The sequence below is a fragment of the Budorcas taxicolor genome, chromosome 4, assembly GCF_023091745.1.
Source record: "Budorcas taxicolor isolate Tak-1 chromosome 4, Takin1.1, whole genome shotgun sequence".
Lineage (NCBI taxonomy): Eukaryota > Metazoa > Chordata > Mammalia > Artiodactyla > Bovidae > Budorcas > Budorcas taxicolor.
The window spans coordinates 82,664,455-82,682,400 of record NC_068913.1 but is presented as its reverse complement, the minus strand read 5'-3'; the positions used below and the strand labels follow the sequence as shown (position 1 = coordinate 82,682,400).

Sequence of the window (17,946 nt, the reverse complement as noted above, 5' to 3'; positions counted from 1 at the left end):
TCTCCCTCTTTCCCTTCCTTTTCTCTGTTTTTTTTTTTTTCCTATTTATTTAATTTCCTTGTTTTCTTGCTGCTATAAAAATGATCTTATTATAATTTGGGGGCTAGCATAGAAGGCCAAACACTTGTTCATTTTGAGCATCTTGAAAAAAAAGGCAAGATCAGTAAGCAAGCTAAAGTAGGTCTGGGTCTGAGACTGAAAATAAATTTAGTGGTAGATAGGAGAGGAAAGAGAATTTTCGAGGCAGTTTGTTGAGACAGAGACTCCTGACAAATGCTCACATTGCCCTTCTCTTGGTGGTGATTACTGTTAGGAGACCATCCAGAAATACAAAAGCTGTTGATGGGAACTGTTTCAGGAACTTCCATTGGTCTGCGTTCTTTCCCTAATTTTGTCTTTTATTTTTGTTTTTGGGACCTTGGAAAGTGGTTTTGAGAAAATGCTTTTCTTTGAGCGGGTAGGACTGTCATACTTATGCCCCAAGGGAAGGGAGTGATAAATGAAAGCATTATTGTCTTTGGAAGCACAGACCTACATATTAGGGCAGGCTAAGCAACAGTCATCTGTGTATGAACCCACGTAATGTGACATGAAAGGGAATTTTCGTGACCGCTATTATATCTGGTTTCATGTTCAGACATTCTTATTGACAGAGTCATTTAATCAGTGGTTTGTCTTGTGTAAGAATTTTTCTGCCCAGGTTTTCAAGATTTCTGTCAAATATCCATATAAGGTCTTCAGATAAATCAAAAAGCCTTCATACTTTTGACAATGATGATTTTTACCTCTAGAAATAAAAGTTCTCAGTTTTTCATTTTGTTTCTTGAGAATATACAATTAAATAATATTCTTATCTTTTAAAAATATTCATTTTGCTAACTGCTCAATTTATGACTTGAAATCTGTTGCAGTGTTCTTTTTTACTTAAGTAACACAATGATTAGAAAAGGGAATATAAGAAACCTAAAGATGGTATTTCAGTTTGTTCAACAGTGTTCAATTTATGCCTGCTCTTTGTTTTTAATTATCAAGCGAGCACAGTGGCTTGGGTTTTTTTCTTTGCTATCCTAAGAGTTTTTTTTGAGAAGAGTATGACTGTAAACCAAGAGTTGCAAAATCAAATGCTGAAATATGCCAGCCAGATAATTAAAATAAGTGAACTAAGCCAAACAAAAGACAATAGGGAATAGTGGTAGATATGGACTAAAGAGCCCACATCCTATCTGAGGGCATAATCACTACTCAGTCCAGCCAGTTGCTGTCATGTGAAATTGCAGTCCCAAGTATAGAGTGTGCTTGTAATGTTTAACTGGATTTCTCAGCTCTGATATGACCTAGAGGGATGGGATTTAGGGGGAGGGGTGTGTGGCAGTAGGGCCTTAAGAGGGAAGATATATGTATACTTATACCTGATTCACATTGTTGTACAGCAGAAACACAACACTGTAAAGCAATTATACTCCAACTAGAAAAATAAAAAAAAGCTGTGATCTATAGAATTTGCCAATTCTCATAGTTTAAATATTCCTACATAGCTCATTTGAAGTCTCTAATGTGATCATTACTGAACATGTTTGAAAGATGGCTCTCATGAGCCAGGATTAGCCTTCTCTATCACACGGCTAGCCCAGAGTAGCCAAATTTGCATTTTTTGAAGTAAGAAATCTGAATTTTTATATACAGTTTTCAATTTTTGAAATATTAGGTTGGCCTAAAAGTTCCCAAATGAACTTTTCGGTCAACCCAATACTGTGTAAGCCAAGCAAAATACATTAATGCAATGAATCATGCTCACTGAACTGGCCAGTCTACAACCTCTGGAGGTAAACTGATAACACTTGTCTTAGAAATCTTATTAGAAGTGATGAGACGAAAACCGAGGAGCATACACTTGCGTGACATCTACATTAAAGCCCCCTCGGCGTGTCAGAAATTTTGCTACTCTAGAGTCAACTCACAGATGCTTTTTTGGTATTCTAAACCAATAGAGTTTTCACGTGTGTTTAAAATTTGTAGAAAAGTGAAAAATTGGCAGTTTAGAAATTCTTCTTTGATTAATAAAAACAATAAATATACTTGGAATTTCTAAAGCTGACTGACCTGGTTTGCCATCTGTGGGAGCAGCTTTTCCTAGACAGATTATTTATATCAGTAAACTATGAAAAACATTACTTAATCAAAATTACTAAATTGTGTCATAAAACCCCAAGTTTGCTGTTTAGCCTATATTTTCATGGATAATATATTTCTTTAAATGATAATTTTCATTATTCCTACCTTTGAGTATTTTCAAAGCACTTTCACAACATTGTTCTGAAGTCACAAACAGGGCTATGAGGAGGTTAGTGATGTCTCGCAAACTTGACTGAGAGCTTTGCAGTAAGGGGCTAAGCTGAGACTGAGACTCAGGCCTGTTGACTCAAGATCCAAATTTCTTTCTACCAGACTGCTGAGAATGTCAAAAAGATCCAAAGAGTATGCCCTCTTCACAACTGTCTAGCCCTCCAATTGTGGTTAAGAGTAGGTGGAGGATGTGGCTAGTAGAATGATCATTGTCTGATGAATATGAGAATTGACACAACAAAGCAGAGTGACTCCTTAAGGGCTCTATCATATTACAGCCTTCCAGCATATAAAAACATATTTGTGGATATGTTAGAATGCAGATCATATGCAAATGTGCTGAATTAGGGACATATGAGAATATGGATACATGATACAGTGTGTCATCAAAGGCTGCTTATGTTGGTATACCTTTGAGGTCTTTTAGAGGTGATGTTGAAAAGCCCAAACTTGTCTACAATTTGCAGCTTAGATCTTAAAAGCCATCCAACCTGGGCCATGTGGTGCATTGTTGATAAGTTCTGACTGTGATATAAACTAGTGAGGTTCTGAAATCAGTTGACTTGATTTTACTCTCTGGTGAGATGTATTAGAACAGTGGAGAAATTGGCCAAGTGTTGTGTAAATATAGTGAAATATTCTCATTGTTTCTGTTCCTGTGAAGTGACTCCCAAATTAGTAACGATGACTGTTATATTTGCCAAAACATTTGTGTGTGTTGGTGGGAGGAGGGGGCGAGAAAGTGTGAAAAGAATGTGTTTGTCATGCAAACTCCACTTTGAGCTAAGTCCCCTAGGCCTGCTTCCAATCACATTGCTGCCCCTAAACTCCTCGCATCACTGGGAAGTGTGTTCACCTTGTGTCTTCTCACTAGACCCTGTTCCATGAAGGCAGAGAATCCATTTCTTTTCACCACTATATTCCCAGCATCTTGCACACTGCCTAAACAAAGTAATCACTCAATAAATATTTGCTGCATGAAAAAATAAAATGTAAATACAAACTTTCATATAAAACAGAATTAGTATATAAAGCCTAGAATGTGCTTTCTTTATTTGGCTATTCTTAGAGTTTTCTTTTTTCATCACTGAGTTGGTTTTTGTTAATGAACATGGCAGTCCTTGGCACTGTGTATCTGTATTCATTGCCTGCATTTTTTGCTTGAAGTGCAGTGACATAATACATATTTTACCTGCTGAATCATCCGATCACTGACATGATTTCTTGTCCTAATCCACACCTGGCTTTGCGCCTTTCCCCAGAACTCCCATGAGGTCACTTTCAGACGAGTCACCAGTAAAGAACTTAATTATGTACTGCATTCTAGAGAGTACCCCCCTCCCTTGTTATTCTGGGAACCATTCCACAGGAGCTCAGGAAAGCAATGTAATATGACATGGCCAGACAGAAATCATCATCACATTCACCTTTACAGGCTTGGATTTTAGTCACTTAGAATGATCAGATGTAGGCAGAGTGTGTAAGTTAGTTAATTTTGTTCTCATGCCAGGGCTTGGTTTATAAGCTGTTGTTATATTCAGGGTTTTTTTTATGTAGTTCTGTGACTTAAAGTTTCTAGGAAAATGCCTCTGTTGATTATAAAATCTTTCTCCCATGAACTTTGGAAAATGCCTGAAATTCCACCAAGAGAGATTCATTCTTTAGTGCCAAGGCTTTTGGTCCTTCATTAATTGTCTATAAAAGTCAATATACCCCAGAAAAGGTAGCATCATAAACAGTGTTCATTTGACACCATTTTTGGTGATTGGGCTATGCATTCCAGCTATTATTCATCTCTTTTTTTCACAGCCAAACAATATATTATCTGTATTTGAGGTTTTTGCTTCCTACCTCATTTTCTTAACCCTTTGCATTTCATTGTCCTCTCCACTTCCTCTACTGATACTGCCTTTAATGGCTCATTTCCTTTTTTTTTTTACCTTTAGAAAGATGATAAAGATAACCCTGTATGCGAGACAGCAAAAGAGACACAGATGTATAGAACAGTCTTTTGGACTCTGTGGGAGAGGGAGAGGGTGGGATGATTTGGGAGAATGGCACTGAAACATGTATAACATCATATAAGAAACGGATCGCCAGTCTAGGTTCGATGCAGGATACAGGATGCTTGGGGCTGGTGCACTGGGATGACCCAGAGAAATGATATGGGGAGGGAAGTGGGAGGGGGATTCAGGATTGGGAACACGTGTACACCCGTGGCGGATTCATGTTAATGTATGGCAAAACCAATACAGTATTGTAAAATAAAAAAAAGTAAAAATAAATTAAGTTCTAGGGAGTATATAAAAATATGAGAAAATTCTTGTTAAGTGTAAAAATCAGGATATAAAATTAAGTATAGTCCCAAGGATTTGTAGTCCTTTCCATTTGCTGGATATGAGAAAATCTCTATTTAGGAGAAAATGCAAAAGGTTTGTCTTTTAATATTGAGATGAGGAAGGCTTTTAAAAAAATTGAGGTGTAGTTTATTTATAATATTAGCTTCAGGTGTATAGCATAGTGATTCAAAATTTTTATAGATTATATTCCATTTATAGTTATCATAAAATATTGCTGTATAATATATCCTGAAGCTTATTTATTTTATACTTAGTAGTTTGTTTTTATCTCCACACTTATCTTGCCTGTCACCCTTTTCTTCTCCTCACTCAGTTCAGTTCAGTCGTTCAGTCGTGTCCGACTCTTTGCGACCCCAGGAACTGCAGAATGCCAGGCCTCCCTGTCTATCACCAACTCCCGGAGTCCACCCAAACCCACGTCCATCGAGTAGGTGATGCCACTCAACCATCTCATCCTCTGTCATCCCCTTCTCCTCCTGCCCGCAATCTTTCTCAGCATCAGGGTCTTTTCAAATGAGTCAGCTCTTCACATCAGGTGGCCAAGGTATTGGAGTTTCACCTTCAACATTAGTCCTTCCAGTGAACACCCAGGACTGATCTCCATTAGGATGGACTGGTTGGATCTCCTTGTAATACAAGGAACTCTCAGGAGTCTTCTCCAACACCACAGTTCAAAAGCATCAGTTCTTTGGCACTCAGCTTTCTTTATAGTCCAACTCTCATATCCATACATGACCACTGGAAAAACCATAGCTTTGACTAGATGGACCTTTGTTGGCAAAGTAATGTGTCTGCTTTTCAATATGCTATCTAGGTTGGTCATAACTTTCCTTCCCAGGAGTAAGCGTCTTTTAATTTCATGACTGCAATCACCATCTGCAGTGATTTTGGAGCCCAGAAAAATAAAGTCAACCACTGTTTCCACTGGTAACCACTAATTTGTTCTCTATATACCTGTATGTTTCCTTTTTGTTATATGCACTAGTTTGTTTTTTCTTAGATTCCACATATAAGTAATAACATATAGTGTTTTCCTTTCTCTGTCTGACTTATTTCAGTAAGCCTAATACCCTCCAGGTTCCAAGGACAAAAGATCATCAGGACATAAAAGCAGAGGTTATCAGAACTATAGGAAAAAAGTGACAAAATAGAAAATTGGAGAAGGGGAGTGTGTGTGCTCAGTCATGTCTGACTCTTTGAGACCCCATGGATTGTAGCCTGCCAGGCCTCTCTATCCATGGACGTTTTCTGGCAAGAATACTGGAGTGGGTTGCCATTTCTTCCTTCAGGGGATCTTCCCAACCCAGGAATTGAACCTGTTTTTCTTGCATCTCCTGCATTGGGAGGCGGATTCTTTACCACCGCGCCACCTAGGAGGCCCAACCGGAGAAGGTACTCTGAACTAACGTAACTAAATAAAGTGTATGGAGCTCTTCCCAAAATGAGCCACCACATTCTGTAGAGGAAACCTCTTGGGCTCCAGGGAGCAATGAAGGATATCTATAGGGTCAGTAGGAGTCAACCTTTCTTCAACTTTAACCTCTGAACTGAACTGCCTAGTGTCCGCCTTAGAACTTGTTGGCTCCACCCCCCCCCCCCCACCCCCCCCATTACTAACTCACCCTATACCCATTCCTAGGTCGATTCAGACTTAAGGGAGAAGTTATTTTGTGTCTCTAACCATCCATGGATCTTTTGCATAATCATATACTCATTTTTAGCTCAATAAGGTCTTGACCCCTGAAGCCTCCATTGTTGTTACTGAGCCACCTTTGTTGCTTTCCTCACCCTGAACATGAGGCCTCAGGCCATGAGATTGCTGTCTAACAGCCTCTGTGTTTATCCACTTGATGAATGGTAAATAGGGTTGCAAAGAGTCAGACACAACTGAAACTACTGAGCAGGCATGCATGCATGTGTGCATGCACACGAAAGGATGTGTGCTCTGTGTGACTTTAGTATGCAGAGGCAGGATTTAGGGGAAGCAGCAAACAGCCTGTCCTCATCCTACGAAGATGCCTTCTATTGTTCTGCTTCTCTGGGGAGGTTGCAATCCAACTTTCCTCTATTTCACTTAAAGATTTCTTCTTCATTAAGATTCTCCTCCCAAATTAGAGGAAAACTTCCTTTATTTACCGATTTAACTATTAATGACTGAGTGTCTATAGTATGTCTCAGATGATGTTCCTGCTCCTAGGGAAAGAGCACTGAACACATTGGACAAGTTCTTTCCTTCCATAACCTTCCATTCTACTAATGGACAGAGATAGAGGGGAAATGACCTCTTCTAGGTGAGTTAGGGAAGACTTCACTGAGAGATGGGATTTGAAATTATAACCCCTTAATTTGTATTTTCTTTCTTGTCCTCTTACATCTTGCTTAAGACTTCACACCTCCAATTATTTTTTTTCTTGCATATTTGAATGAATTTCAGGGTTTTTCCCTCATCTTCAAAAATAAAACCTCTATCTTCCTGCTTACCTGCTTGAGCTACTGTCGAGTCTCCTTCACCCTTTATGCAAGCTTTGAAAATATTCGTTCACCTTCCACATTCTTTTTGTTCATTCCTTAGCCCTTTTTAATTTGGCTTTCCCCCCACTACTTTATTGATGCTGCATTTTAATGAGCGTTTAGCATTTCCTGGTAATCAAACTTCGTACCTTGTTTCATTTTTTATTTCCATTAATTAATTAATTAAAAAATCCAAGTACTTTTCTATCTAGGCTGTGATTTTGCACACAGTATTTCTTTCCTTTGGAAGGTCCTTTTCCTTGTGTTTGCATAGGTAAATTGTTGAAGGGTCAGCTCAAACATCACCTTTTATCCCTACTTGATTTTTTAAAAATAAAGTCTCTTGTAGAACAGATTATTTCTCTTGTGAATTATAGCTTTTAACCATCTTGAGAGATGAAACTGTTTAATTGACTTTGGGATCTTCCACTGCACCTGAAAGTGCTTTGCATGTGATAAGTGCTTGTTAGATATTTGCTACAAGCCTGAAGGAAGCAAAAATCAAAAGTAATTTCATTCTTAGAACTTCTTTCAAAAACTAGTGTTTCAGAATAATGTATTATTTTATTCTAAAGACAGACATATTTTAAAGAACTAAGTCATTTAAAATGTCGACTCATGTTTGAAGATGTTTGAAACTGAAGACGTGCCATCACAGGGATAAATACGTAAATCATGTCACTAAATGTTACTTTTCTACATTTTCACTTACTCTTCACATTTTTTTAGAGGTTCATAACCACTTTTTGAGTCAAATGATTGACTGGGTCAGTGGTTCATGGTAAGAAATATGTTTGATGTATTATCCTAAACATGCTTTTGAAATTCTGCCTCTCTTTGCTGTCTGGTCTTACCTTCTGGCACTCAATATCCAGTTTCCTCATATGTCTGATTTTCATTCAGATGGATTGGCAAAATTATTCTGAGTATAATGCAAATATGTTTTTCTTTTGAGTTCAGAATATAAAGTAAACATCAATATGATTTAACTATCATTAGTGATAATTCAGAGGAATGTGAAATGTGTGTGTTCCTTTCATTAAGTTAAATAGTTGCCATGAAGAGAAGATTATGATAATATGTTTTTCTTTGCTAAGTAAATAAAAGTAGAGATTTAAAATTTATATAACAGCTCCACTGGTTTTTGGTGTTTACAGGTAAAATGTTTATAGGTTGAAGTTTATTTCTAATTACATTGGAATAGAAGCCAAGACATAGTTTCAGCAGGGCAGAAAACTTTGAATGAGTACTACTTCAAATATTCTATAATAATTAAGTTCAGACTTAGCTGTAGATGTTTACATAATTTAAAAGGATGTTTAGTTATTGTTTTGTTTTTTTTGTTTTTTTTTTAGACAGGTAAAACAGTAAGATAAAACTTTTTAGGATCAAGGCCTCTCAGAAATCTTAAGGAGCCTGATTCTGTATGTAATTTAGTATAGAATGCCAGAATCCAGAGCAGTTGAGTTCAGGTCCTGGCTTATGTGTTTATTAAGTACACAACCTAGGTAAGATTATTAACTTACTCCATGCTTCAGTTTTCTCATTTGTAAAATGGGTTCATCAGAACATCTCACACATAAGAGTTCCCTGGTGGCCTAATGGTTAGGATTCCAGGCTTTCCCTGCTATGACCTGGGTTCAGTCCTTGACTGGGGAACTGAGATCCTGCAAGCCACTTGGTGTGGCCAAAAATAAATAAAAAGCCAACAAAACATCTCACTTATATCATTGCTGTGAGGATTAAATGAGGTATTTCATATAAAATGCTTAGAACAGTGCACAATTAGTGTTCAATAAGTATAGCTTTTATCATGAATAAATACTAGAAATGTAAAATGATAAATGTAGCATGAATAAGTAGAATTCTTTTTCTTCTTTCAACATGAGATAGTCAAAATACTTTCTGTACTTCCAAATGTTTTTCCTCCTTGGTCCTTAGTGGAAAGAAAAGCGGGTTAAATTCCGTAGGAAATTTGTCATGTAAGAGAACGGCATTAGGATGAAAAAGAGCAATGTCAGGATCTCTTTCTGATGAGGGCTTTTTTTGAAGAAGTTTTCTTCCTGAAGGATGTGTTCTCCATGAATGTTAGCTTCTTAGTTTCTCTTTTAACATATTTCTCCCAGATAATCTTTTACAGTTAGTTAATGAGTAAGGCTGAGCAGAAGAACATGAAGAGAATTAATCGATTCAGTTAAGGATGTGCAACCTTAGCCAATGCAGAGGACAGCAGAGTGATTGTGGGGCTTCTAGTCTACTCCAGCGATTTGTGGGGCTTTTCAGGGAATATTGGAGAAGGAAGGCGATGGCACCCCACTCCAGTACTCTTGCCTGGAAAATCCCATGGATGGAGGAGCCTGGTAGGCTGCAGTCCATGGGGTCTTGAAGAGTCGGACACGACTGAATGACTTCACTATCACTTTTCACTTTAATGCATTGGAGAAAGAAATGGCAATCCACTCCAGTGTTCTTGCCTGGAGAATCCCAGGGACAGCAGAGCCTGGTTGGCTGCCGTCTGTGGGGTCGCACAGAGTCGGACACGACTGAAGCGACTTAGTAGCATCAGCAGCAGCAGCAGCAGCAGCAGCAGCAGCAGCAGCAGCAGGGAATATTAAATGTGAAACCAAGGATGTATATGCAGGACAGAGAGGTAACACTAAGGGCTGCTAGAGTGGGAGGGACTGGGAGCAGAAAGGTTAAACAGAGAGGAGGCGGTGGTATAGGGATGGCTTAGAGACTAGGGAATTTGAGTGTGAGTTGTAGTTTTGCTCTTTACCAACTCTGAGATCTAGAAAACATACTTAAGCTCCCTAGGCTTAGTTTTCTGATCTGTAAAAATGGACATTGTAATACCTACCTCATGTGAGATCATTTGGTTTCACTGATTGTCTCTGTAAACTCCATATAAGAACCAGATTATCTAATTCTATAAATCAGTGGCTTCGCATAACCCTTAGAATACTACTGCAGATCCTTACCAGGTCTGTAGGGACCCTTATGATCTGACCCTGGCATACCTCCCTGACCTCACCTTCCACTATTGCCTCTTTTACTTACCATGTTCCAGCTCCAGAGACGTTGATAACAGGGGAGCTGGGTGTGTTGTATATCTAAACTCTTCTGCTATCTTGGTATTTTTTCTAGAAATCTGAAACTATTCTGAAATAGTTAAAACGATTTGTGAACATTTTCTTACATGGTGCTGTATTCTTCTGTTTCATCCTTTTAAGTGCCTATTTTGTGTTCCATCACATATGGATATCATAGTTTATTAAACCTATCTCTGATTTGGCGGTGTTTCAGTTGTAGCTAGTAGTTTGTACCCACATCTTTGACCATACCTGTGATTAGAGGAAGGGTTCTTTTGATATGGAGGCTTGTCTTCTTTTGTTTTATTTTATTTATGATTTCTTCTCTAATTTTTTCTCTATATTTTATACTCTTGGGGAATGACTTTAATTTACTTTTATTAATTTTTATTGAAGTATTTGTTGTTTTAGTCACTCAGTCATGTCCAACTCTATATGCCCCCATGGATTGCAGCCTATCAGGCTCCTCTCTCCATGGGATTCCATAGGCAAGAATACTGTAATGGGTTGCCATTACAATGTTGTGTTAGTTTCTACTGTACAGCAAAGTGAATCAGTTAAATGTTTACATATATGGGGGGTATGACTCTAAATACGATCTATGTGCTGATGATTCCAGCCCAAGTGATTGTCTCACAGGAATCTCCAGTTAAACATACTTAAAGGCAGACTCTTATTTTCTTTGTCTTCAACTTGTTCATCTGTCCAACTTCCTTATTTCTGTGAATGCCTTCAGAGCCTACCCAGATATTCAGTCAGAAATCTGGGAGTTACAGCTGGCTCCTACCTTACGATTCTATCTGCTATCCCCTTCCCATATACTTTTTCACATGTTCTGTCCCTTCAGATCCTAAAACATGTCTTAAATTCACTGTTTTTCATTTCCATTGCCACCAACCTAGTCTGAGCTATCAACAACTCATGTTCGACTCCTGCATGAACTAGTCCCCTTTCCTTCCTTTTTTCATGTCATTCTTTGGGTTTAATTACAAATGTAGTGGGAAGCCTGATGAGTTTTAAGAAGAAGGATGGCATGATATGATTTGTGATTTTAAAATGATCCTCTGAAAGATGTGGAAATAACAACTCCTTACCCTGATCTGCAAGGACTGGCATTGTCTGGCTTCTCTAAACCTCTTCAATTTAATTTCTTTTCTCTTTCTTTTCATGCTTTGGTTATAGTGGTTACCTTCGGTTTTTGTTTTCTTCCTGTATGCCAGTCTCTTTCCTACCTTAGGGCTTTCACATGTTATTTTCTTTGTTTTTAGAGTTCTCCATCTTCTCTCCCCACGGCAGTTCCTATGACTGTTTGTTTAGTTGTCTTCTTCATTATTCTTAACTCCAAAGAGGGCAGGACATAGTCTTTTTCATTTCCTTATGTATAACCAGTACCTAGCATAATGACTCACACAAAGCAACACTCAGTATGTGTTGAATAAATAAACAGTAATTATTGTTTTCATTCATGCTTTAAAAATATTAGTGTGCAAGTTCTATTTTAGGTGCTATGAGTACATACAAAAGGTTTATAATACATAATTCTTACCCTGAAATAGTTTCCAATTTAAAAGAAGTGATTAATAATGTTGTAGAATGGAGACGGATGCTATCATTGGAGAAAAGTTCTAACACTCACCTACGTGACCTCAGATAAATTATTTACTTTCTCTGTCCCTTTATCTATCTATAATATGCAGAGGTTTGATTTGAGTTTCTTAAAGCTTTGGATCTCAGATATGTGTACAGTTAATGATATATTGGTTGAATTTTTTCTTCCAGGCTCCATTTTGGTTCTTTAAGTCTGGCTGGAGTTGTGAAATTCCTTAGGTGATTGTGATGTACCACTAGGTTTCAGTTCAGTTCAGTCGCTTAGTCGTGTCTGACTCTTTGCGACCCCATGAATCGCAGCACGCCAGGCCTCCCTGTCCATCACCAACTCCCAGAGTTCACTCAAACTCACATCCATCGAGTCGGTGATGCTATCCAGCCATCTCATCCTCTGTCATCCCCTTCTCCTCCTGCCCCCAATCGCTCTCAGCATCAGAGTCTTTTCCAGTGAGTCAACTCTTTGCATGAGGTGGCCAAAGTACTGGAGTTTCAGCTTCAGCATCATTCCCTCCAAAGAAATCCCAGGGCTGATCTCAGGGACTACTGATTTAGGTCTGTCTAGCTTTATCATATCATAGTTTTAATTGTAATATGTGGCAGACTATGAAAGCACATCAGGAGTCAGGCAAATTAAGGTGTTGTATTTGTTCAGAGGCTTTCTTTTTTGGCTTGGGTGATGTGGGAACTTAGGGCTTTCCAGGTAGCACTAGTGGTAAAGAACTCGCCTGCCAATGCAGGAGATGTAAGAGATCTCCTAAATTCCTGAGTCAGGAAGATCCCATGGAAGAGGGCATGGCAACCCACTCCTGTATTCTTTTCCAGAGAATCCCATGGACTGAGGAGCCTGGTGGGCTATAGTCCATAGGATAGGGTCAAAAAGAATCAGACATGACTAAAGCCTCTTAGCATGCACGCAGCACGTGGGAACTTAATGAAATAGTGTTGTTGAAATGGACTTTGAAGAGTGAATGCAGATTTCAGTAGATGCAGAAGTGATGCATGATTGGTGTGTAGTCTAGCTTAGTCAGAGGCCAGAATATATGGAAGGAAGCAGTGTGACAGGGAAGAGTCAATTTTGACTCCATGTTGGATCTGTTTCTTTGACTTTAACCATTGCTTTTCATTGCTTTTGTTATTATCATCCCACATAATTGCCTGCCTCAGGGGACCCTGCACCTCTGCCTGAATGTTAAACTAAAATGGCTTTGTTCAGCTCACAGGGAGGCAATCTGACTCTTTGTTGTTGTTTAGTTGCTAAGTCATGTCCCACTCTTTTCTGACCCCATGGACAGTAGATTGCCAGGCTCCTTCTGTCCACGGAATTTTCCAGAAAAATACTGAAGTGCGTTGCCATTTCCTTCTCCCTGCCTACCTATGAATGGCTTCAGAAAAGAAGAAATGAACACATTCCCTCCTATTTTGCAAGATAAATGACCTTTTAACTTTATTTCCTTACCCTCTTCTATAAAAGAAATGGGCATCCAGACCCCAATATGGTGCTTATTTTGAGAAATTAGTCTGCCATCTTTGCAATTCACTGGCTTTCCAAATAGAGTTCAAATTTCTTGTCTCAACACATCATCTGTAGACTTACTGGCCTGCCATGGAATTAACAGAGTGAGCTTGGTACCAGCAGAGGGAAAAATTATCCCTTTTGATGCAGTGGGGGTACACTTCTAATCTTGTTTTTCCTCTTTTACTTGTGATGCTTGGTTGTCTTTTTGGAGATGAAAGATTATATTGTTGCATTTTATCTTCATTTTTGTAGAAGTAAAACGAAGTGATGGACATCATGGGGCTGCTTTGGGAAATGGACATATTCTTCTTCAAACCTTCTGGGGCTGTGCCCTTTGAGATCCACCCTGACCACCCCATTAGTTTTCTGGTTAAATGCAAAGAATATCAGGACCCATTATTTTATCTAAAATAATAATTTTGTTGTCAGAATGATTATTATTAAGCCCAAGTTGGCTGTTTTGTTTAGATGAAACCATATAAAGGCAACATTCTGAGTAAATTATATGGCGTCCACATGATGAAATAATGAGCCTAAGTTTAGGGGATGAAAATAATGATCTAATGCAATATTTAGAATGGGTATACAGTATGTAGTTATTAACCTAAAAGTCACATCCTGTGTTCTTTTGATCTGTGGAAAATTTGTCATTAATTGCCAGGAACCCTCTGATTTTTTCATACATAATCACGTCATAGCTGTTGACTCTCTCCCCTTTCTCCTGCTTTAAAATATGTCTTTGTAAATAGTAGATTACTTTCAGATCTGGAATGCCCCTTTTAAACATTGGGTTGCTAAGTTTAGCCCTGTTGCTCTCTTTTTAAAAATAGAATTCCACCCCCCCCCCACCCAGACTTCACCTCTGAGTTGTCACTAACAAATCATACTTTGTTTTTTGATGGCAGCTTGTGTAAAATCTTATTTAACCTTCCTCCCTGGTGGGAACCTGCTAGTTTTGAAAAACTTCTTGTTTTCATGAGCTCCTGTTTTGTGGAGAAAATGAATATGATCTTCCACTTGGAAACAGTCTGTGAGATGAAGTCTGACCCTTCGTTCAAACTCACTCTCCTTGATGCTGTTCTTATTAAACAGTTGTCAAAGACAGAAACACAGAAGTCAAAATTGAGAAGAAAGGATGAGGTAGTAAGGCAAGAAGTGAGGAAGCTAGGCTGACCTCTAGCCTGGCATCCAGCCCATGGTTATCCCTGGTAACTGTCTCAGAACAATCTAAGAGCTTCACATTAACCTGTGACCAATGGTACTGATGAACCTATTTTCTGATCAGGAATAGCGAGGCAGACATAGAGAATGGACTTGTGCACACAGCAGGGGAAGGAGAGGGTGCAATGAATTGGGAAAGTAGCACTGACATTTATACACTGTCATGTGTAAAGTAGCTGGCTAGTGGGAGCTGCTGTATAGCACGGGGAGCTCAGCTTGGTGCTTGGTGATGAGCTAAATGAGTGGGATGGGGGTGGATGGGAGGGAGGCTCCAAAGGGAGGGGATATGTGTATACTTATAGCTGATTCACGTTGTTGTGTAGCAGAACCTAACATAACATTGTTAAGCAGTTATCCTCCAATTAAAAAAAAATAACAACAACAGCAATAACAAACACACAAACAAAAACCTTTGGCCATCCAGTCAGCCCACAAGTTGATGCAGTCCTTTCTGTTGTTGGCCTGTTGACTATCACTTGACTTTGAAATTAGAAAAGTGAAACTGGCAAGCCCTGTGTGACTTTTTGCTTGCAGGGAATCACCTTTATTAATGTGAATTCTTGACCTCTAGTGGCACCAGAGCTCCTTAGAGAGTGACTTTCACTAGACCTTTTGAAAGCAACAACACCTCCACTCCCCAACATAGCTATTATCAAAGAGGCACCTTTCTTACAGTAAAACTTCAAACTTGAGAAAATGTCCCCAATTTCAGGAAGAGCGTTCATGGGAAAATGACTTCTGTTGTATCCCTGGTATCTTTTCTTATGCTACATTGTCAAGAAATATAATATAGTCAGAGATATAGACCTTGGGAACAAATTTAGACCGTTTACTAATTTGCAAATTGTGTTCTATGTTCACATTTCCTAGGGTGGCATTGTAAGGTCGTCTGTACTTCAGCCAGTCCATGGGGGGGTATTAGTTGCTTATGTATTATTTATACATTATTTGTTTGATACAGGAATTATGCCCTTGTTTTAGACAAAAAAGTTTTGAAACTAGTTTGGGTCTAATGCCCAAGATTTTATAGAGAAAGTGTCTAAAGGTCAATGAGGTTAAATTATATACTTACAGTTGACAGAAATTAGGAACCATGAGTCTGGACTTCCCATCCAGTACATTTTTTACGACAAAATGTTGATTTGATTTTCCATTTTGAAAGACACAGAAGTGATCTGTGAAATGGTGATTAGCACCAGGCAGCCCCGGGCAGCCCTGGAATGCTCCGTGGTTCAAATGCCCAAGACCAGATGGAGGTCCAGAAGTGGATGACTCAAAGTTTATTAGTTTTGCCACCTGGGCAGTACAGCCAAACCAGCTGCCACGAGGCAGTTCCAATTTCAGCAGATCAGTAAATGAACATAAAAGTGAGTGTAAATCCCAAAAAAAAAGTAAAGTAAAGGAGAATGACTGCTGCTGTCGCAAGGAGATTCATCTAGGCTGCTGCTGCTGCTAAGTCGCTTCAGTCGTGTCCGACTCTGTGCGACCCTGTAGACGGCAGCCCACCAGGCTCCCCCATCCCTGGGATTCTCCAGGCAAGAACACTGGAGTGGGTTGCCATGTCCTTCTCCAATGCATGAAAGTGAAAAGCGAAAGTGAAGTCCCTCAGTTGTGTCTGACTCTTCGAGACCCCATGGACTACAGCCTACCATGCTCCTCCATCCATGGGATTTTCCAGGAAAGAGTACTGGAGTGGGGTGCCATTGCCTTCTCTGCATCCAGGCTGAGCCCCCCATTTATAACTCTTGTAGGAGACACAGCTCCCAAGCCAGGTAGAGGGCAAGGACAGGTTGCAGAACCAAGCCCTGAAAAAAATCATTCCTTGAGTTGCTCCACAAGCCAGTCTTCAAATGGGATGTTTCTTCTGTTGGCTTGGTAGATTCCTGATCACATCTGATGATAATAGAATAAGAAAAGCCAGCCTATGCAATATCATGATGGTGCTATGAGGCCAGAAGCTTTTTTTCCTTCAAACTATGGAAAGTTGTTATTTGGTTACCTCTTTTCCATAGTTCTGGGCCCTTGCAGGCATGGATAATCATTGGAACATAAGCCCTTTGTGGCAGGTCACCAGAAATCAAGTCATTATCCTTATACGGAATTCAATAATTACAGGTTTTCAATTTCTGTATATGAAATACTGTAAGAGTCAGAGTTTGACCCTACAGTTTTAGATGACCCTTTAAGAGATCTGTAGTTCTTGAAAGCTGAAACAAGTAGAATAATGAGGATATGGGCCTAGGGCCATTTTGAAAGAAGTCCAGTAATTTTTATTTGAGAATGATTAATTAATTAATTTAAAAAGTTAAATAATCTTGATCCTCTGTGCCAGGAAGAATGCTTTGGGGAAAAGGAACAGAAAGCTTGACTGAACTGACTTAACAAAATAGAGGTTTACTATTTTCTTTTCTTGTTATGAGAAGTTTAGAGGGTTGTGGCACCTAATCAGTTCATTTGCCCAATGATGATGCAGGCTCTTTGTGTGTCATCTTGATGGAAAGAAGAAGGGGAAAGTAATATACTAGTTGCTGATGTATTTTGCAATGACTTTGATGCTGAAGGCTGGACCAGGGTTCCATCCCCTGGGTCAGTTTCTGCCTTCAGACGATCTTTTCAGGAGCGGGTGTTTCTGTGTTTAGATTTCTCAGTTGACCATTACTCAGGACTTAGTCTCACGCGGTAATGTAATACTGCTCTGTTTCTCTTTGTGTGATGAAAGTGTGGTTGCCTGCATATTTTGTAACCAAGCAGAACAGTTTTCTCTTTCTGTTTTTTTTCCTTTTACAATGACATGAAGTGAAATCAAATGAGAATGTTCCTATTATGACCTTTTATTTATAAATAGAAATAAACAAGCTTCTTCTTCTTTCTTTTCTTTTCTTTTTTTTCCTGGTAGGTGGCGTGTTTGACCCAGGTAGCTGCTAATTATCTTATTGGCCGAAAGGAAGCAAAAAGGTGGGGCACAGCTCATGGCAGTATTGTTCCTTACCAGGTAAGAAGACAATGTAGGATCAGGCTACTAGAATCTGCAGTTTTGTATGACATGAGTTTAATAAATGATTCCCTCTTTTAAAAAAACAAAAAACTTTCAGTGTATTCTGTCATATATCTTTGACTCTAACAAGGTTCTGTTGTTCACTTCAAATTCTGTGTTTTGCGCATTTCTTCATCAGAAGATTAGTAACAGGACACTTAAATGGATCAAAAGAACTTGCTGAAAGTGAGTGACTTTTGGATTCATATGATGGTTTGCTTTTGTTTTTCACCAAAAAGAGGCACTGATTATAGCCACTTTATA

The 17,946-nt window shown here is 38.9% G+C and overlaps 1 protein-coding gene across 3 annotated transcripts in view; it reads left to right on the top strand.

Moving 5' to 3' along the window:
• The window catches only part of SUGCT (succinyl-CoA:glutarate-CoA transferase), a 762,227-nt gene that overhangs the window by 130,143 nt on the left and 614,138 nt on the right, over window positions 1-17,946 (top strand). For all 3 annotated transcript variants that reach the window (XM_052638793.1, XM_052638791.1, XM_052638792.1), the window contains one exon: window positions 17,545-17,640. In XM_052638793.1, the coding sequence (XP_052494753.1) occupies window positions 17,545-17,640 (96 nt within the window). The remainder of the gene's footprint in view (window positions 1-17,544; window positions 17,641-17,946) is intronic.